General features: G+C 41.8%; 1 protein-coding gene across 1 annotated transcript in view; it reads right to left on the bottom strand.

The window, feature by feature from the left end:
* CRACR2B (calcium release activated channel regulator 2B) overlaps positions 1-21,924 on the bottom strand; it is a 45,777-nt gene that overhangs the window by 11,847 nt on the left and 12,006 nt on the right. Inside the window, exons 4-7 of the mRNA XM_089653491.1 lie at positions 14,135-14,281; positions 11,217-11,307; positions 7,654-7,749; positions 1,811-1,998 (exon numbers count right to left, since the gene is read on the bottom strand). Coding sequence (XP_089509617.1) covers positions 1,811-1,998; positions 7,654-7,749; positions 11,217-11,307; positions 14,135-14,281 — 522 coding nt within the window. The remainder of the gene's footprint in view (positions 1-1,810; positions 1,999-7,653; positions 7,750-11,216; positions 11,308-14,134; positions 14,282-21,924) is intronic.

Here is a 21,924-nt window from a genome sequence, read left to right as displayed (position 1 = left end):
AGCACTCACAGTCAGGCAAAAGGAATTTTTCATACTCTCTCTGATGGCTCAATAAACAGTTTAGGGGTTTTGGTTTTTTGGTGTTCCGTTTAGGAACAATGAACTTGGATGATGAATGAGGGTGCATGGGATACCCCAAACTGAAGAAACACTGTGGAACTATGTACAAGCAGTTGAGTCTCTGGCTGCTCTAATCCAAACTGCAAACTATTGCACAGCTGTGGGAGTAGTAGTGCAGAATGTAAAAAGGAATAAACGTTCCAAACGGTTGTGCTAAAGACACAGCACCTGGCTGCTCTAGTCCCAAATTTAGAGAATTTTGCATGCTTCTGACTGTCTCACAGTGCACTTGAGCTACACTTGGACCCAGACACAGGAGGTATTGCACTTCACAGTCCTCCTTTCCTTAGGGTGAGATGGCTGGTCTGTACCCACACAGTCCCTTATAAGAAGCCCCCAGAATCCAGAGCAGCTGCTGTCTTGGCCTTTCTCCTGCATAGGCTGCTTTTGGCTTGGCTAGAAGTCTGCAGAAGAACCAAGCTGGATGAGTTTATGGAGGTCTCCTCTCTTTCTGCCTTCCTCTTCTCTGCCCAAGGGGCAAAGCCCTAAGCACAGCGGTCCCTTCCAGATGACTGGACCCTGGACTCTGCTCCCAGACTTCATGATATTTATGGGCCGTTTCCCCACCTTCTAGGTACGTCTTACAAGGGATTGGTGGAAGCTCCATAAATATTTAAACTGTGTCCTCCTTCCCTCCACTCACTATGTTCTGGAGGTTTCCAGTGAATTCCAGAAGACAGAGAAAGGTAACAGAGCCAAAGCCTGCGAAGCACTGCACAGCCTCCTAAACACAGTTAACCCCTGCTCATCTGCCTATAGAGGAGCCAACTAAGTTTACCTAACAACTAGCAAAGTAGGAGGGTGTTACATTTGTTTGATCTGTACATCTGTAACAAAGTATTTCTGCTATTAATGGAAACATGAATAAACATTTTCATATATAAAAGTAGTTCTAAAGGTTAGATTTTTTTTTTACATAATGTATTCCCTGCATTAGGGTAAAAAATGTCCCACTAGTTCTATCGTCCTCTCACTTCTCTTTATACTTAAGTGAACCCAATCTCGATCCAGTGCTGTGCCCATCTGCAGTGGTGCTGGTCTGTCTCTCTCTGCTCACAGGCTCAGAGATGGCAGCTGGAGCCATTGGCTTCCTATGGTGGCACACAGAGAAGGAGGATCCAAGGGTGCCGGCAGGGGACTCCAAAAGAGGAAGTACGCATCTGCTCTGTGCAATAAATGTACAGAGCCACTCAGTATGCTACCTTTATTATTTTATTGAAAAAAAACCCTTTACAACCATTTTAGGCTGAACGATTCACCAGTAATAAGGCTAGTATGCAATATTTCATATTTACTATACCTTATAAAAAAAAAGCAAATCATATACTTTATATATATGACTACTCTCCAGTATTGCCTATTGTCCCCCTGCAGTGGACCATTCCCCTTTTACCTGGCCATTTCTTGATCTGCACAACATCACTGTGTGAAGGTGGCCAGTTTTGGTAAATGTAGATGGCTTTGCTTCCTCTTTTCAGAGCCTCCAGCAGGGAGAACAGTAAGCAACACAGAAATGACATCAAATCTCACTCCAAATCCCCCGATACTAGCAGGCAGAGGCAGCATTCCCTTAGACCTGACACTGCAGATATACTGTACATTTACAAGGCTGGACACAGCAAATCTTCACCGTTTTCAGTTCAATTCCACTTTAATGTGCTGTATTTTCTCAATATAAAGAGATATTTACCTCTTCTGGCATTCCTGCTCCTCTTGCTCTTGTTTGCGCAGGTTCATCAGGCTTGCCTGTGCCTTTTCCAAATCAGTCTTGGTCCTCTCAAGTTGCTCGATGAGGTCCTCATTAAGCTGTCTCAGGCGATCATTTTGAACTCGTGTCTCAAGTTGCTCACTGTTTAAAGACTGTAACTGATGCTCCAGCTGTTTCATGAAATATGGGACAGAAGTCAGTACTGGGTTTAAACACAAGCTATACAACATGAAAAATTATTCAAAAACACTGAAAAACACAAAAAGTGGGACAAAGTGTAGCATTTATAAGAAAGAACTGGGGGAAAAGACATTTGTAGTTAAAAATCTGGAATTCACAGATGCCAAAAATGTAAAATATTTCTAAGTTACACTCTACACAGGGAAGGACGTTTAAGGCTTTAGAATGAATGAAGTAGGCAAACTTAGATTCTTGCACACACATTTGCAAAAGATATACTGGTGCATAAATCGAGCTTAAAGTAGTTGTAAACCCGCACATACCCTTTGAAATGACTGGCCTCAGGTGATACACAGAGATGAAACAAATCCTCCAACATAAGTTGTACCTGTTTATCTGCGCAGTCTTTCCCCTACATTCATTCAAAGTGCAGAATTTACACAGGATCTCTCAGCTCAGAAAAGCAGGGGGCAGAGAGCTGAAGTTACATCAGTGATGAGAGCTCTGAGATTGGAGGAAAGGGACATACCCCTCTTCACACAGCACACAGGAACAGAACTGAAGCTATCAATCACAGGCTGTGCCCTCCACTGTCACCATTTTCTCTTGCTGTCAAGAAAACTCATCAGAAGTGACTCGTGCCTGTAGCAGAGGAAGGAGGCAGCAGACAAAAATGACATTTGGTACTCTGGATTGAGACAAGTACATACTATAGACGGATATGATTTGTTTATATTTCATGTCTGAGGTTTACAACTGCTTTAACCGCCTCTCACCCGCCATAAAAGGAAATGACAGGTGGGTGGTGGTTCTCTCATTCTGGGAAGACGTCATATGACGTTCTTCCACTCTAACTGCGTATGCGCACCCCCAGGGGTGAGTGGCGATTGGTGGTGCGCTGTGTCCCTGGAACACAACGGATCACCAATCAGAGTAAAGAGCTGATGACATCAGCTATGTTATGTGATCAGCTGTGTCCAATCACAGTTGATCACATGTAAATAGGGAATGCCGGTTATCGGCAGTCCTCTCCTCATGCTGACAGCGTGTGAAGAGAGGAGAGGCTGTAATCGGCATTCATCATAGGGACATCTAAATGGATCATCAGGGCACATATAAGTGCCTACCAGTGCCCATCAGTGCTAGTTAGTGTCACCTATCAGTGCCACTTGTCGGTGCCACCTAACAGTTCCAATTAGTGCCGCCTAACAGTTCCAATCAGTGCCACCTATCAGTGCCATATAAGTGCTGCCTTTCAGTGCCCATCAGTGATGCCTGTCAATACCCACAAGTGATGCCTGTCAATGCACATCAATGCCACCTATCAGTGCTTCCTTATCAGTTCCGCCTATCAGTGCCCATTCCTGCAACCTCATTAGTGCACACCAGTGAAGGATAAAAATTACTTGCTTACAAAATTTTATAACAGAAACTAAGAAAAAGCTTTTTTTTTTTCTTAAAAATTCAGTCTTTATTAGTTTGTTTAGCAAAAAAGATAAAAAAAAACCCAGTGGTGATTAAATACCACCAAAAGAAAGCTATATCGGTCTAAAAAAAAGTGATAAAAATTTTGTTTGGGTACAGTGTTGTATGACCGCGCAATTGTCATTCAAAGTTAGACAGCGCTGAAAGCTGAAAATTGGCCTGGACAGGAAGGGGGTAAAAGTGCCGATAGGCAAGTGGTTAAAGTAAATCTGTACTTTGCTCATGCAAAGGTTTCTTTTTCACTCCTGCCCTGAAATTAAACAAACTTGCCTTTCCTTTGCTCCTCCAACACTCAGTTTGCCTGTCAGAGAATAGAAAAGCCCCATCATGACTTGGAGCTTAAACAGGGCTGAGGATTCTCTCCCACCCATCATGGAAGAATGCTGGCAGATAGAGCTGGCATTGGTCAAGTACCAGTGCTGTCAGATGGGATAGGAAGTTTGCGAGCCACGCGCTTTCCATAATCATCAGTGTACCAGGTAGGTCACTTCACTTTCCAGGGAGAAAGGGGCAGTAGGCAGTAGTGTAGGGAAGGTAAATATGAGGAGCTGTGGGAGCTAGCCTAAAGTAAGCTAGTCAGTTCACCCTGCATGGCCAAAGCATTAGAGCATTTTAATATAGCAGATACTAAAAAAACAGATATGGAGTCCATACATTTATTGAGGGTGGAAGTCGCAAAAAAAAAAAAATTTATATTTATATATATATATATATATATATATATATATATATATATATATATATATATATATATATATATATATATATATATATATATATGGTGTGCTCTTATCAGAGGCGTACTGTGTCCCAGCTGTCCAGTTTGGGAAACTGAAGTCTTCTTCACTTATGTCATCTACAGATCTCTAGCATTATAATTTTTATTTTAATGGTAACTTTTTATTGAGGTTTTCCATAATTTTACAAAAGACAGATTGAAATAAGGAACATATAATCAACAGCAAAAAAATGCATTTTTCCATACAGTCCATAAAAGGAGCAAGTTAAACATTATCACCAGATTATACATGAGATGAACCAGGGGCGGACTGACAACTCAAGAGGCCCCCGGGCAATAGGGGATCATGGGGCCCTTGTGTCCTTGCCCAAACTCAAAAAAGCCTATGAAAAAGGTACCAGGGGCATCTCATGGGGCCCCCTACTGACCCCGGACCCTCGGGCAGTGCCCGAGTTTCCAAATGGTCAGTCCGCCCCTGAGATGAACTGTATGTGTAAGGTGGCATAGTTGGTTTACTACATGGAGCAAGGTAAAAAAGAAAAAACAAGTGTAGAAAGATAGCAAAGAAAATGTACAGGTGGAGCTGGAGGGAGGGGTAAGTGCAAGGTGAGTGGGGAAGGGGGTATTAAGAGCAGTGACCCTCCCCATCAGGACTGTTCAGTATCTGCTCCACTCAGTCGTGGGAGACAGGGCTGGCTCAACATAATCCAGATGTTTTTTAAAAGTCTACAAGCCATTGTCAAGGTCAGTCATGTTCCTCCTTTGGACTCCATCTTGGCATAAAGACTTTCAAAACAGTTACTCATGAGCTCGTAGCAAACACATCCAGTCACAGCCATATGCAGATCACCATTTCAGCATCAACATGTTTCCAAAACTAAGGGATATATTTCTGAAGTTGTGAATGTGACATTCATCAAACATTCCTGCACTGCTTTTGCATGTTCCTGAGCTATGCGTTTTAAATTGCAGTGATTAAAAAAGAAACTTTTTTTATTTAATTTTGGATAGCGTGAGGAAGGGTTATAACGCTTTGTTAGTCATTTTTTGCCAACTCTAACCTCTCTGTGTCCCATTGGAGAGAACTCCCTTTACTTCCTTTCCCATGGCCAAAACAGGAAGTGAGAGGAAATCTCTGCAGAATAAGGGAATCCCTAGGGGACCCCCAGGTCACCAGAACTAGTGTCCCCATTGGAAGAATTTCTCTCCATTTTTTTCTGGAGACAACCCAAAATTTGGGATTTTCTTTTACTTTCACTTTCAATGATAATGGTAAACAGAACAAATAGAGAGGGTGAAGCTTTTTAACAGGTGCACAGACAGCAATACAAACTGACAGGTATTTTGCACACAGCAGCCCAGATCCTCCTCTTCTCAGGTTCCCTGCTGGCGCTCCTGGCCCTTCCCTCCTGACAGGTGCCCCCACAGCTCAATGGCTGTGATTGACAGCAGCAGAAGCCAATAGCTTCCAATACTGTCTCTGCCAATGAAGAGAGGGAGTCTTGGGATAGCTGAGACTCCAATGCACATAGTTATATCGAGAGGGGGCTTAGGTGAGCATTGGGGGGGGGGGGGGGGCTGGGGGTATATTGCACAGAGAAGATTTTTCACCTTCATGTGTAGAATGCATGAAGGTAAAAAACCTTGAGCCTTTACAACCACTTTAACTCTCAGTAATGTACACAAATAAATAATCACCAGAATACCCCCAAACACGTTAGAAACTTTTCTGCCAGCTAGTTGGGGCCCTTATATTGGTGCACAATAGGGATGTAGTTCCTTTGAAGAAAACAGAGTTGCCCAAGGGAGGGTAAAACGATAGACAGAGTTCCACTTTAGCCATGTAAACCCAGGCTACACGTACCCCAGACACAAACGTTTCTATTTGGTGAATGCATCTAGACTCTGCTTAACGTGTAGGTGTGCATTCAAGCATAGCAAACAATTTTCATACTTCCAGGTGTGTTTATAAATCAGCTCCAAATACAACTGGATGACTGTATTTTAACTCCCATGTGCATAGGTCCCAAATAGCTGCTGGAATCGCCCAAACTTGATTGTAACTACCAGTCATGCATACTGAAGTTGACAACTTAAGGGGACGAAGCCTAAAGATTAGATTTTATTTTAAAATCATCCAAATTGACAGAGGAATCAAATAAAGTAGATGAAAGAGAACCTTTTTAAAAGGCATTCCAATAATAAAATGCCTGGAACAATATTTAAAGAGGAACGCCAGTCGTTTATTAGAAAAAAAAAAAAAAAAGACTGAGGTGACGGGAGTCACTTTGGGTGGGGGGACCATGGAACACAGCCCCCTTTAGAGAGGTGGGGAGACCCCTGTCTCAGCTCCCCATATCCCTCTTATGTGTAAGTCACCCTGTTCCTGTTAGGGGTACAGGGTAGAATGTCCTGCTATTGTGTAGACATGTATAGGTGGGGTTGTTCATTGTTCACTGCCATAAGGCTGCATCCCATTGTTCTATTGTGTGTCTTGCTTGGGAGCAAACTATTACGGGATGTATGTGTTTGTGTATTGGCTTGGTGGGGGGTGTTTCCGTCAGCCCTTCCTCCTGATGGGACTGCCTGCTGATGTGTTTCCTGTTACGGAGTGTGTATTTCCTCGCCCTGTGTATATATCTGGTATCTAAGTTAAAATAAAGCAGTCTTTTTCTGGTTTCCTTCAAGACTGGTGTGTCTCATCTTGTATGGCCAGCGGTGGTGTCTGTGGATCTGTGTTCGGACAGGGAAGCAGGAGTCCCTTGAAATACCCTAGTGCAGTCGGGGTCAGAAATTTAAATTCTCTTTCTAGTGTCTGCAACATGTCCCCTCCATCTCTAACCACAGGCTAACATGAATGGTTGCACATTGTGACCCTTTGCCTTTACAAAAAAGCCAAAAAACTCAGATATCTCATGATAGTTAGACCGCCTGCATTCTGACTTGATCCTGAGGTTTATGGCCATAAAGGAAACCTGTAGTGAGAAAATATAGGAGGCTGCCATTGCTGAATACCAGAGCCAGCATTGCAGATCAGGAGGTTTGACTTTTCCTCTGACTTTGCTAGTTGCATGTTCGTGTGTTTGCCTCATTACTGTCAGAAAAAAGATATAGGACTCTTAAAACGCACATTAATCGCTTGATGTATAGTGTTTTCCCTAAGGCGGGAATCGAGTGATTTTCTTTCCTGCAGCCCATGGTTTCAGGTAAGAAAGTCGCATGATCTATGGCTTGCCTTAGGGATCAGTGGCAAAGAAGTACTGGGGCCATAGATATCCAGGCAAAGAGAATTTGCAGATCAAGAACAACAATTCCAGTGCTATCTTCATATTTTATTCCGTTCAGGTATATTTTGAGAGTTCAAGAAATAAGAGAAAGTACTGTAATATAGAATAGGAGTGATAGAGAGAGTGCTCCGTACCTGTCGCTGTCGCAGAACAATGCCCTCAAGCTCTTGTTCCTTCTTCATTAGTTCCCTCTGCAGAGTGGTTTGTCTGTCCTGATGTCTGGTGGAATCCTGCATATAAGGACAATGTAATCAGTCAGATATCAAATATCATGACGACAATTCTTTTACAGAAGACAAAACCCTACGTAATGCTGGAAACATACCAGTACGATATTCCTTAGAACAGCTATATTTACTAATAACTGTAACCCACCTGATGGGATCTAAATTAAGTGGATTAGTTCAGTATCTGCACTGAATGGTTATTCATAAATTTGCCAGATAAAACCTAGGGATCTGATGTGTGACCAGGTTAATCCTCTTCCAGTCTTCACTTCTCTGGGATGTGCCAACCTCAAAATAGTTCAATACCTAGGAGTGGAGTTGGGGAAAATCCCATCAAAAGGAAGAAGAAGCTCGTCAGCGATCCAGAGAACTACTACAGAAGAATCGTGAGAAGTGCATTTCATGTAATGGGCAATGAAGTAGGCTGAGCTGGGACAGGCGTGCCTGAGAAGCTGGGTGTGGTGGAGATCTATACACAATGTGGGTCTGTTGGGAATGTCTTTATATAGAATAGGTGTGTAGCCTTGAGGTGGGCTTATTTGTTCATATAAAAAGGATAGCAAGATTGACTTTTTAATCTGTGTTTTGTTTCTCCTGATCCTATGCTTACACCTTTTAGTAAGCTTCTTTGCAAAAAAAAAAAAAAAAATAATATATATATATATATATATATATATATATATATATATAGATAGATCTTGTTTTTTAAACTAAACTCAATGCAAACAGCTAATCACAGCTGAAATACATTATACATCAACCTGCCTAGGATTTGTTATGGGTTTGAACCAGTATTGTGATACAGAAGCCCCACTCGTAGTCTACAGGAGAGCTGCATGGCACCAGCAATCTGCTCATCACGGGTGCAATGCTTTACAGGCTCCACAAAAAAAATAGTAAATGCACATTTTTTGTACCTGCAAAAATATAGGCATTTATCATCTTTTTTTCCAAAGTGAACCTATCCTTTATATAGTTTGTTTGGGCCACGCTGGCGCAAACTAACTATTTCCTTTACTGATGTTAAGGCCACTGTCAGTGCTGTATAAACTGAATGTAGTCTCAGCAAAATTAAGTTGATTACAAGACTCCGAATGGCTGAGGTGGAGATTGTGACATCATCCGCTGCCTCACCACCTCAGCCAATGAGAGGAAGCCTTGTATTTGCTGATTAAATGCAAGTTTTCCTGTGAATAGATAAGAACTCAATTTTATTCAGTCAGTAGAACACAGCACTTTATACTGTATGTAGCTGATACTGTTTATACTGTGCTGACAGCTGCCACAGCAATTAGTAGAGGCAGAGGAAGTCTATCACCTTAGGACACTAGCATAAAATTGAGGACTTACAGAGTGGGGAAGGGTTATAGGGAAACGCTCAGGGGGCATGTCTTCAAAAGCTTGCCAGTATCCAATAAGCTGAAGGTATGAGCCTATAACCCCAAGTCTAGGAATATGCAGCCTGTGTCCTGCACAATTAAGATATAGTTAGCTTAGGCCAAAAACTATTTAGGGTAAAAAAAAAAAGATGAAGCTAGGCTTTGATGAATAACATATACAAATTGTGTTTTCTCTCTGCATAAAGTTTCCATTTTTTTTTTATTTTATATGAAGGTCAGCTTAAAGCGGAGCTCCACCCAAATGGGGAACTTCTGCTTTAAAGACTGGTCCCCGCTCCCCATTAAGGATTGGCACCTTTGGGGTGCGGGTACCCAAAATTGACAGGTACCTGCTCCCACTTAGGCCTAGGCGATCGGAAGCAGAAGTTGTCCTCCTACCGTCCCTCCCCGTAGTCTTCTGGGACATGTGACAGGTCCGAGAAGACTACAGGACCATCCAGGAAGCGCAGTGCTACGCACGCATGCGCAGTAGGCTCCTGGCTGTGAAGCCGCAAGCTGTCACAGCTGGGTGCCCACACTGAAGATGCCAGCACCTGGAACACCAGACGGCTGGTGAAACATGCTGCGGGGAGGACACTGCGGGATCGTGGGACATGTGACAGGTCCCAGAAGACTACAGGACCATCCAGGAAGCGCAGTGCTACTCACGCATGCGCAGTGGGCACCTGGCTGTGAAGCCGCAAGCTGTCACAGCTGGGTGCCCACACTAAAGATGCCAGCACCTGGAACACCAGACGGCTGGTGAAACATGCTGCGGGGAGGACACCGCGGGATCGTGGGACAGGTAAGTGGCTGTTTTTTTTCAAAGTCAGCAGCTACAGTTTTTGCAGCTGCTGACTTATTTTTTTACAGTGTGAGTGGAACTCCAATTTAACCTTAGTCAAGGTTTCATCATCTAGGTGCAAACTTTAACTTGCTGTGGGGGTTAATAGGTAGTCTCCCTCTGCAGAAAACTCGGGTATGTCTACATGTTAAGCTGCCAATTTTACCCTCTCCAAGTCACTTCTTTTACTACCTTGTCTGTGATGTTACCAGAACCAATAAAACTAGACAAAAAAGTCATAATATTTCTTATCTTTATTAGTTTGTAGATACTCAAAAAGACCCAAATAATCAAAAGCACTGGGCACTTTAATGGCTTATCCTTCATTTCTTGGAGTGGCTTATATTTTTCAACCAGGGTGCCAATGCACCCTGGGGTGCCTTCAGGCTTCTTCAGGGATGCCTTGGCAAATTCCCAAAAATTGTATACAAACTAGCAGGTAGATCAATCCTGCGTTTTCGTACACAAAGCCACAGGTGTTCACTATGCACTTTGACCTTTTAGCTGCCAGCATCCTGACAAACAATGACATCATCCATTGATAAGGAGGCTGGGTACATGCACATCATCCTAGTTTGCCCCTCCCCTGCCCCTCTCCATCAGCACTGAGATCACATTAGCAGAGTGAGGGAGAGAAACAGAGAGACACACTGGAATACTAGTCAGTACCAGTGTGCAAAGGTGTATTTGTTTAGGAAGAATAAAATCACATCACATGTTGGGTGTACTGGATGTGTGTAAAACAGTTTTTTACATTTTAGAATGGGGTGCCTTGAGATTCTTTGAAATTATCGATAGGTTTAAAGGGTTCCTTGAGATTATCCATAATTTTAAAGGGTTTCTTGAGATTATCCATAATTTTAAAGGTTTCATTGAGATTATCCATAATTTTAAAGGGTTCCTTGAGATTATTCATAATTGCAAAGGTTTCCTTGAGATTATTCATAATTTTAAAGGGTGCAGTGACTGAAAAAAAGTTGAGAAACACTGCCATACATTGTAGTTTTTAAGCCCTGATACAACAGTTTTGTCTGTGTAGCCCATTTGGCTACTACTGATTTTTTTCTCATTTTAATTAGTTTGTAGATACTCAATAGGGGCGCAGATAATCAAAAGCACTGGAGCCCTTATTTGGCTTATCCTGCATTTCTTGGAGTGGTTTACATAGGCCTGTAGTTTTCAAGCCCATATACAACAGTTCTGCCTATGTATCCCATATGCCTACCAATGATTTTTCTGTATCATACCTTCCTGAGTAGTTTCTCTCGCTCTATTCTAATCTGCTGCTCCATCTCTTCATATAGGCTTCTCACCTCTCGTCCGTGATCGGTCTCTTTTCTGTATCACAAATAAATTGCAAGAAAAAAAACATTTACTACTGACTGAAGGTTGTTAAGCAACGACAAAAAAAAAAAAATTGCTCCACAAAAAGTAAAGTGCACATCAAGCCATCAACAGTAATACCGAGTTGTTATAGATTAAATCTAGTTGTTATAGAGAAGGGCCAGTGTCAACAGATTTTATTTTAGCATCAGACTATGGAAATGCAAAGCCTGCTTAAACAGGTCAGCTGTCAAAGGGTCAACTTCAGGTAAAAATTCTTCTGTTGAATTCTGAATGATCTCAAAAGCATCTCAGACTGATGTCAAACTGTAATGTAAATGATGGGTCTGATGAATTAACATGTTCTTACCAGTAACCAGATTTGAGCTTAGAGGGAAAAATTTTAAATTGACTGATGTGTTTTGGCATTTGATAGTTGATTGAATAGAGGGCAATGATAAGTCCTCAGAGGGGGTGGGTGGACCTATATATAATGTGTGCTAACTAAACCCCTGTTTTTAAACGCATGTTCTTAGACAGGTTAATTTGGTTTTTGATAGTTGGCTAACTGGCTGGCAGTTTGAACTGGCTTTCTTATCCCCCTCCTTTGATAAGTTATACTTATCCATGTTCCTTGCCGACAATAGCCATTATTAGACTGGGGTAGGCTGGCAAGTTGAGCTGGATAGTTCTATTTTTTACTCTGTGACGCCTTCTATGTTCACTGTTTAAAAGGCCAGTTATAGACCTGGGTAGGTGACCAGTTTTTTCTTTGTATGTTAATTTTGGAGGTTCAGTGGGTGCATTGGACACCCTGGCTGCCGTTGTGCTACATGCTGGGTGTCAGGTGCGCTCCCATGACTTTAATGAGGGGTGGGCTCCCTCAGGTTCACCTGCCCTTGTTTCTATCCATTTAAATGCATGTGCCTCCATTGTGAGGACTCTCAAGATTTATAGAGTTAGGACCACAGATACTCAGGGTGCCGTGATGTTGGTCTGTGGCTTACGTATGTATTTGCAAATGTGTGCTAACTAAACCTCTGTTTTTAAACGCATGTTCTTAGACAGGTTAATTTGGTTTTTGATAGTTGGCTAACTGGCTGGCAGTTTGAACTGGCTTTCTTATCCCCCTCCTTTGATAAGTTATACTTATCCATGTTCCTTGCCGACAATAGCCATTATTAGACTGGGGTAGGCTGGCAAGTTGAGCTGGATAGTTCTGGTTTTTACTCTGTGACGCCTTCCATGTTCACGGTTTAAAAAGCCAGTTATAGACCTGGGTAGGCGACCAGTTTTTTCTTTGGACCTATATATAGAGCCTGAGCCTAGAGAGTCAAGTGTCTCCCCTCCTGCAAATTTCCCACCAGGAAGAGAGGTAGCATGCAGGTTTCCACAACAGCAGTTGGCACATGAACTACACTTCACTTTTCCCCTATAAGGGGTAAATGTCCTCCCAAATATTGGTACCTATGTTAAAGGCTATGGGATAGTTAACTGCAGTTCTTCATAAGAACAGGTTCTTTACACATCACAGACAACTATTTTATAATATAATAACATAATAACAATGTTCCTAAGCAATTACTAACCAGTTAAGTTAGCACAGACCTAAGTCATATAAATGGGCAGGGCTGACTCATGAGTTACAAAATTATTCCTGCATTGTATGTTGGTTTATAAACTGTTTATAAGCTACTTTTTCTTTATTCAGTGCTTCAGAACTGTGCAAGTGTGGTCAGTACTGCTCAATATCATGTTAAATCTATGCTGGCCAGAAATCTGAGCAAAAAAACATTCCAATGAACAGCTTTCCTTGCTACTCCTAATGTGTCAAGGATACAATAATGGGCATAAACTCCTCTTGGATCCCACTGACCCTTAGTGCTGCCAAAGTGGGATAGGTATTGGCAACAAATAATTCTGGATGTTGGGTTTCATAGTTCAGCTTCTAGTTTTAGAAACCAGAACAAAATGTTAACTGCCTGCAAAAAAAAAACAAAACTAATGAGTACCTTTAGAAAATGTTGAAACCTTTTGTTTGCCTGGACTTCTTTAAAGGATAATTAAACCCAAGAATGAAATGTAATAAGATGAAGCTTACAGTTCTTAGATGTGGTGTCTGCATCAGATTCGTCTTTTCCCCAAGCTAAGAACCTTTTTTAGCAAATACAGAAAATACCTGCCAGAAATGCAGTGTCCTTGTCATTCCCTGTGAGCTACACCAAAGATTATCTTCCTTACTAGCTATCTTTTGCAAACTACCAATTGATCTGCCCTCCATGTAAGAAAGATGAAGAGATACAGACATGTTTTTAGTTCATATCAGGAGAGTAGCTTGAGTGACAACCATGGCTCCCTCCATAAAAAAAATGGATGAGTGACGTAGCCATCCAGGGACAAGAAGTGTTCTCTTATTAGGATTACCAGGTAAATGAAGCAAAAGAAGCTTGAAAAAAAAAAAAACTGCAGCCACCTCACAAAGCACTAGTAATCTTCAAGAGAATACATTTTTTGTTTTGGGTATAGATACATTTTAAATGACATTCACTAAATCCAGTAAAATATTTCTTAGAGTTCAGAATGACAATTACCGGTAAGTTTCTGAAGCTTCTCTAATATTGAGTATAATAAATTCCAAAATTACTGGCTTTTAATCTGCAAACTAATCAAACATCTGATCCTCCAAATCTCAGTTTTAAAAAATTACAGGCCCAATTCATGTCACTATTCATAATCATAATAATAATCATAGTAATATCTATTAAACAAGACTTGTAGTTTTGGCACTAACCGCTATATACTGCACAAATTAAGGAGACGCGGTTAAGCTGAAGCAGCTCACCTTTTTAAAGCTTGTTCCAAAGTCTCCTTTTCATGATACACGTCCCGGATATGAGAGGAAACACGGAAGAGAAAATCCTCAAAGTTTGCTAGCAGCTCTGGGCGCTCCTTGCGTAAACGGTTCCACAGTTCTCTGAGCTCCCTGTGTCTTGTGGAAGAATAAAAGCATATTTTGTTTTTCTAGATAAGGTGGGTTCTGTGTTTATCGTGTGGAAATGAAATAATATGGGTGCTACCAGCCTAAGGACAATTAGGAGGAAAGCAGAGTTGATGTAGCCAAAAATAACTTGGCACATACACAAGTATGAGTTAGCTACATACCCAGCTCCTGTTGAAAATTCTCGATAACACTGTATGCGTTTATAACAAAGTGTATATTATATATACAGTGCTCAGCCTAAATGAGTACACCCCTTTCAAAAAGTATGATTTTAATTAATATCTTAATGAACACTTTCCAAAATTTTGACAAACCCAAGTTTTATATGATTACATGAAAGTAAGGTTAATAATATAACTCAGATTACAAAATCTTCGATTTTACTCAAATTAGTTGATGAAAAAATTAATACGCTCTACAACAAAAACTATTACATCTAGTAATTTGTATGACCCCCATGATTTGTAAGGACAGCACCAAGTCTTCTAGGCATGGAATGAACAAGTTGGCGACATATTGCAACATCTATCTTTTTCCATTCTTCAAGAACGACCTCTTTTAGAGCCTGGATGCTGGATGGAGAGTGATGCTCAATTTGTGTCTTCAGAATTACCCATAGGCGTTTGATTGGGTTCAGAATAGGAGACATACTTGGCCACTGAATCACTTTCCCCCCATTCTTCTTCAGAAATGCAACAATGCAACACCTTGGATGTGACCTTAGATGTGTGTTTTGGATCATTGTCATGTTGGAAAAGTGCACGAAGACCAAGGGGACGGAGTGATGGTAGCATCTTCTCTTTCAATATAGAACAGTACATCTGTGAATTCATGATACCATCAATGAAATGCAGCTCCCCAACACCAGCAGCACTCATGCAGCCCCACAGAAGGACATTGCCACCACCATGTTTCACTGTAGGCACCATGCATTTTTCTTTGTACTCTTCACCTTTGCGACGCTATACAGTGTTAAAGACATCAGTTCCAAAAACATGTATCTTGGTCTCATCACTCCAGAGTACAGAGTCCCAGTAGTCTTCTTTTTCACAATGGGCCCCGGCAAAATTCTAGGCGGGCTTTTTTGTGCATTGGCTTTAGGAGAGGTTTCCTTCGTGGACACCCATGCATGCCATTCCTCTGCAATGTACTGTATGCCGTATTGTGTCACGGGAAACAATCACCCCAGTTTGGCTTTCTACTTCTTTAGCAAATTGCTGTGAACTTGCATGGCAATTTTCTTCCATCCTTCTCATCAGAAGACTCTCCTGTTGAGGTGTTAACTTCCGTGGGTGGCCTGGACATCTCGGAGATGGTTTCAGTTCCATCTTTATTAAATTTTTGTATCACTGACTGATAAGTAAAGCTTTGCTGATCTTCTTATAGCCTTCCTCAGGCCTTGTGACATTTTTCTTCCATGTGGTGCCATTGCTGACAGCATGAAATGGGATGGGTTTTTCTTTGTTAAGCAACACCCTTTAATAATCAACTGTCTGCTGGACACCTGTTTAATGAATAATTAGACTCACCTGTAGTTGAATTCTTGTTATCTAAGATTTTGTTGTTTAAAATTTAGCTTTGCTCCTAAGATTTTCATTTGGATGTATTCATTTTTGCAACATGGTCTTGCATGAATTTGCTAGGAAAAAATAAATACTTTGTGTTTGCAAATTAACAAATCTTGTTTGCAATCAATAGCCGCATTTGTGGGAGTATTTTTTTTTTTGTTTACAAACGATTTTATTGTACATAAGTAGACAGTAAAACAACAGCACAGTATGAAAGTGATATTGTCAACAAAAATATGGCACATTTGAAATGTACAATACAAAGTATATTAACATAAAAAAGAAGATAGAGGAAGAAAGAAAGTTATGAGTGCATGAGATACATAAATGATAAAATAGATTGAGTGATACATCTATCAACAATATATGTCAGCCATTCTTTACCGGGGATGTTGTCAATCATGCAATAAATGTCTACAATCCTTCCATGACTCCCATTTTTTATCGTATAAGTGCATCTTATCCAGTAGTGTATAATGAATACGTTCCATAAGCATTACAGCGTCAATTCTGTGTAAAACGGAGTCCAAGGGTACAACATTAGACCGCCAATGCAGGGCAATGGACCATAAAGTGGCAATACATAATGTATGTAGCAATCTCAGAGTGGCATCAGGGACCCCTGGGATATGAACCCCCAATAAACAGGTCTGTATGGACAACTGCGTCGGGTTGCCCGATAGTGAGGTAGCCACCTCAGATATCTTACGCCAGATCAAAGATATGTTCGGGCAATCCCAAAACAGATGGACCAAAGTACCTGTGCGACCACAGCCCCGGAAACATAAAGGGGATGTTTGTGGAAACATTGTATGTAGTCTGGACGGAGTATAATACCATCTGGTTAAAACTTTAAGGGCCGTCTCACGAACCGAAAGAGATCTAGAGCTCTTGCATATATTATCCACCATGGAGTCCCAATCCTCATCCGAAAAAGTGATACCACAATCCTCCTCCCACCTCTGCCTGTACATAGGGGGAGCATGAAAAAGACAGATCAAAAATTGGTGATAAAGATCAGAAATAAGACCCTTACCTCTAGGAGAGTCACGGCTGACACGCTCAAAAAAAGAGATCGGAGAAGACGGGGTAAGGCCAAAGTGCGCATTAAAAAAGTGCCTAATCTGTCTATAACGAAGGTACTCACGAAGAGGAACATCAAATAACACACGCAGCATATCGAAGGTAATATAAGATCCTCCTCTTTGGAAATCAGATAATCTGATAAAGGATCGATCATACCACCAACGAAACATGTGAGGGGAGGAAAAGGCTATAACAAAAGTAGGATCACCAAAAAATGAAACACCTGGGGGAATATGAGAGACTAAACTCAGCTTAGCCTTGTATTTGGACCAAAGTGTCAGCGAGTGGGTCACTATAGAGTTATGAAAAGTAAGCGATCGGGGGGAGATTTTAGACCATAAAATTCCCGGTAAATAAAAAGGACGTATCGACTGAGACTCAAACTTGATCCACGGGATTTGAGAGTTAATAGTAGCCCATTGTGATAATTGCGCAAAACGAGCCGAGAGGTAATATAGCCAAAAGTTAGGAAGACCAAGACCTCCCGTCCGTTGTGAACGATACAAAATGGATGAGGCAAAACGTGGATGCTTATTTCCCCAAATAAAATTGTTAATAATCCGCTGAATATGATCCAAAAACGTTTTTGAAACCGGAACTGGAAGTGCTCTAAAAAGATAAAGCAGTTTGGGCAAGATATTCATTTTAACCGCCGTGACTCTACCCAGAAAGGAGATATGATAACCATGCCAAATCTTCAGTAGAGTAGAGAGACGTGACACACATGATGGATAATTAGCCGTAAACATATCCGAGTATCTGGGAGCAAGATTAATCCCCAAATAGGATACCTGTCCTTGACCCAGCGAAATGGAAAAGAACTACGGAGAGATGCACTTAGGGAGTCAGGAACATTAACAGGCATAATTACCGATTTGGTAAAATTAACGGTGAGACCTGACACTTTAGCAAAATCATTCAATACTACACACAAATTAGGCAAAGAAGTCAACGGGTTAGTAATAAAAAGCATAACATCATCAGCATACATGCTCAGCTTAAAGTGTGAAACTAATAACGAATAGCCAGAAATATCCGAATGTGATTTGATCGCCAATGCCAAAGGTTCCAACACCAGCGCAAACAAAAGGGGCGAAAGAGGACAACCCTGACGGGTACCTCTACCCAATGTAAAAAAGTCAGAGTTACAGCCAGGAAGCCTTATTCTTGTTTTAGGAGAGTCGTATAGGGCATGTATGCCTGCCAAAAATCCATCACTGAAGCCCATTTTCTGTAGCAAAGAGAACAAGTAGGGCCAAAGAACACTGTCAAAGGCCTTGTTTATGTCTAAACTCATCAACAGAACCTCTTTGGAATGTAAATTGGCATCTTGAATAACGTTTAGAGTGAGACGGATGTTATCAGTAATAAATCTGTCGGGAATAAAACCCAACTGGTCTGGAGATACCAAAGAGGAGATAATAGGAGCCAACCTGTTCGCCAAAATGCGGCTAAATATCTTCAGATCGTTATTCATTACTGAGATTGGTCTATAGTTTTGCGGCAAACAGTGGTCTTTCTGTGGCTTGGGTATTAGAGACATGTTAGCTAACAACATCTCCTCGGGGAACTTACCCCCCTGTAAAACATCATTAAATAGTGTTATCAAGTATGGAGCCAATATAGAGGTAAAATGTTTATAATAGCCAGCAGTAAATCCATCAGGACCCGGTGCAGTAGAGCGTTTCAGCGTTCCTATTGCACATGTTATTTCCTCTAAAGTACATGGGGCATTAAGAGAGGCAATCTGAGAAGGTGTGAGAGCAGGAAGGGGTATAGAATCCAGCCATGAATCTGATAGAGAAACAGAATCCGACTGTGGAGAAGCCAGTAGTTTAGAATAAAAATTTTCAAAAATACCCAAAACTTCCTGAGGTAAAGATGAGATAGCACCTGAATTAGTACGCAATTTATACACATGTGGGGGGCGCAAAGTATGGTTCAATTTCCTTGCAAACATGGTAGATGCTGAGTTGCTATGTAATAGGAACGAGGCCCTCGACCAGCGGAGGGCCTTTTCAGTTTTTTGGGAAAGTAGGGCATTCAGTTCCAAGCGTTTTTGGGACAATAGCTGTTTATTGAGCAAAGATGGATCAGCTACATGGCTTCTATAGTGTGCTTCTAATTCTCGGGTTAAAAGTAGTATCTGCTGCCAACGTTTTTTATTTCTGGCCGAAGCCATAGAGATAAGTTGGCCCCGTAGGACCGCCTTGTGGGCTACCCAGAGTGTGGCTGGGGAAATATCAGGGGTTGAATTAGATTGAAAGTATTCCTTAAGAGATGTAACCACCTCCTGCCGAGAGTCAGTATCAGTTAACATAGAATCATTAAGTCTCCATGAAAAGGGAGTAGGTGCCAATCCCACAAACGTGATAGATAAGGCCATAATACTGTGATCCGACCAGGTGCTCAAATGAATACTAGCTATCCTAGAATTAGCTAGCAAAATAGGGGTACAAAAGATATAGTCTAGTCTAGCATAAGAGTCACGTGGGTGGGAATAAAATGTGTAATCCCTGGCTCCCGTGTTGTGCGCTCTCCAAGCATCCACCAACTGGAGGGCATCTAGTTTCTTAGTAAGGGATTTTGGGAAAGCTTGGGAAGTGTGCGAGGCGGAGCTACGGTCCAAAAGAGGATTTGCCACCAGATTAAAATCCCCACCCACCAATAGATGGGGGGACAAAAATTTATCCAGAGCACCAAAAAATTAAAAAAAAAAGGTAGCCTGTGCCGAATTTGGTGCATAGACATTAGCAATTGTAAGTTCTCGACCTGAAAGGGTGCCCTTAAGAATAATAAACCTACTGTCTGGATCACGATACACATGTTGAACCTCAAAGGGAAATGAGTTATGTAGAAAAATGGCCACTCCCCTACTCTTGGAGGAGTGTAGGGTATAATACCCTTGTCTATAGGATCTATGAAAAAAAGTTGGGTGTTTTGCGGCTGCAAAATGCGTTTCCTGTAATAAGATGATTTTTGCTCCTAATCTTTTATATTGAAGAAAGGCTGTTTTGCGCTTATTTGGCGAATTGAAACCCTGGACATTATGCGAAATACATTGAATTGCCATAATAAACAGAGCTTGCCACTATCATCATAAAAGTACACATTACAAAGATATCCCCTAAAGTTATTTGACTAGACATAAAAACCCGCAGGTCTGTATCAGACAGACATACAGGTGGCAGATCCAGCCTTGGGGACCTCCAGACCCCAACATAGGGGTCGTGATGTCCACAGACCGACACAATACCATCCTCATACACTAAAGTTTTGAGAGAAGAGAAAACGAAAAACAATGAAGAAGAAGCTTTAATATCTTCTATATTTGAAAGGGTAACTGAAGAACATGGATCAGGCAGAAAAGTCGTCATACCTGATAAAACAAAAAGTTCAAACATTAAGGGGCCACATGGGCCCAAACCCTGTCTCCTTAGAACATGGAAAACAGAGCTGCCACCCCGCAATCGGGCGGCGACACCTCCGGCCATGTCAGGAGGCAGGGTGGGGTAACGTGTCAAAGAGTAGTACAACCATGAATTAATGGGCGCAATTAGGAGGGTCCAATGACCCTTGTTATACCTTAACTCGTCCAGTTATCAATGCAAGGCATACAAAATATTCAGTATTGCAAAAATATCACAGCAGCAACCACAGAAATATACAACCTGACAATGTAAGAAATAGAGAGCAAAATCCCTGTGTCCCAAATCTTAGTAAAGTCATAAAAAACAATAGATCAGACCAAAGACTATCAAGACAATGAGTATTAGGCAAGTGAAAATGGGCCTGTCAACCCGGTTCTTGTCTGACTCTCCTTCTATCCCTCCGTGGGGAAGGGGTATGCCAAATGGGAGAGATACGAGGGGTGGAGGGTGGGCGTTGAGGTGATGGGGCATCCGCCAAGCCTAATTTGGCCAAGATTGCTCTACCTTCGGGAGGGGATGTAGCGATATATGTGCTCCCATTGTGTGGAACTATCAGCTTAAAAGGGAAGCCCCACTTGTAGCGGATACGAGCAGAGAACAGGGCAGTTGTAACTTCTTTCATTTTTCTACGCCTCTCCAACGTGGCCGGAGAAACATCAGGATAGATTTGTAAAACCGAGCCTTCAAAGGAGATCGTTGGAGTATTGCGAGCAGCTCTGAGTATTTCTTCCTTGGTCAGAAAATCCTTCATGCACAGGACAATATCCCTAGGCGGCTTGTCAGCAGGAGGTTTAGGGCGTAGGGCTCTGTGGATGCGGTCACAAGCAAAAGATCCAGGGTCACGATCTGGAAGGAGTGACTTAAATAACTTGATTATAATTAATGAAAGATCCGACATAGACTCCGGGATTCCCCTGATTCGCAGATTATTCCTGCGATTGCGATTATCAAGATCCTCAACCTGCGCCTGCAGTTGTGAAAAGGCCGTTTGTAAATGGTCATGCTCTCTGGAAAGTTCACCATAGGCCAGGCTAAGTTCATCGTGTTTGGTTTCCAAGCGGTCTGTCCTAGAGCCCAGCGTGGCTATTTCCTGAGAGAGAACATTAGTGCTTTTATGCAATTCTGATTGAAATTTGGCGGCTAGTTTGGCGTACATAGATTCCAAGCAGGACTCCAAGTCCCCTTTTGTGAGTTGTTGTGTATTTTCGCTGATCAAGGCCGATAAGGGAACGGTGGTGTCCCGTGCTGGATCGGACAGGGATGCTTGCTCTGTATTGACTGGAGACATGCTGCAAATCTCGTGAGCCTTAAGGAGGTATGTCGTGAGGGACTTCTGAGCTTGTCCCTTTTTTTTCTTGGTGGACGGCATACAAATAATCTCCCGGGGGTGATCAACTGAAAATTGGAAAGTGAATGGAGACTATAACCCCAGGGGACCTATAGCACCCAAAATAGGTTCAGGGCTGTAGTTACATGGATGCTGTCAAACCCATCTGCGATAACATTATATTGTAAAAATATTCAGCAAGCCTTGAAAGGGTAGATA

The sequence above is a fragment of the Staurois parvus genome, unplaced genomic scaffold (genome assembly GCF_062004578.1).
Source record: "Staurois parvus isolate SC_StPar_1 unplaced genomic scaffold, SC_StPar_1.0 ptg000715l, whole genome shotgun sequence".
In the NCBI taxonomy this organism is placed as follows: Eukaryota; Metazoa; Chordata; class Amphibia; order Anura; family Ranidae; genus Staurois; species Staurois parvus.
This window is presented reverse-complemented; position numbering and strand designations above follow the sequence as displayed.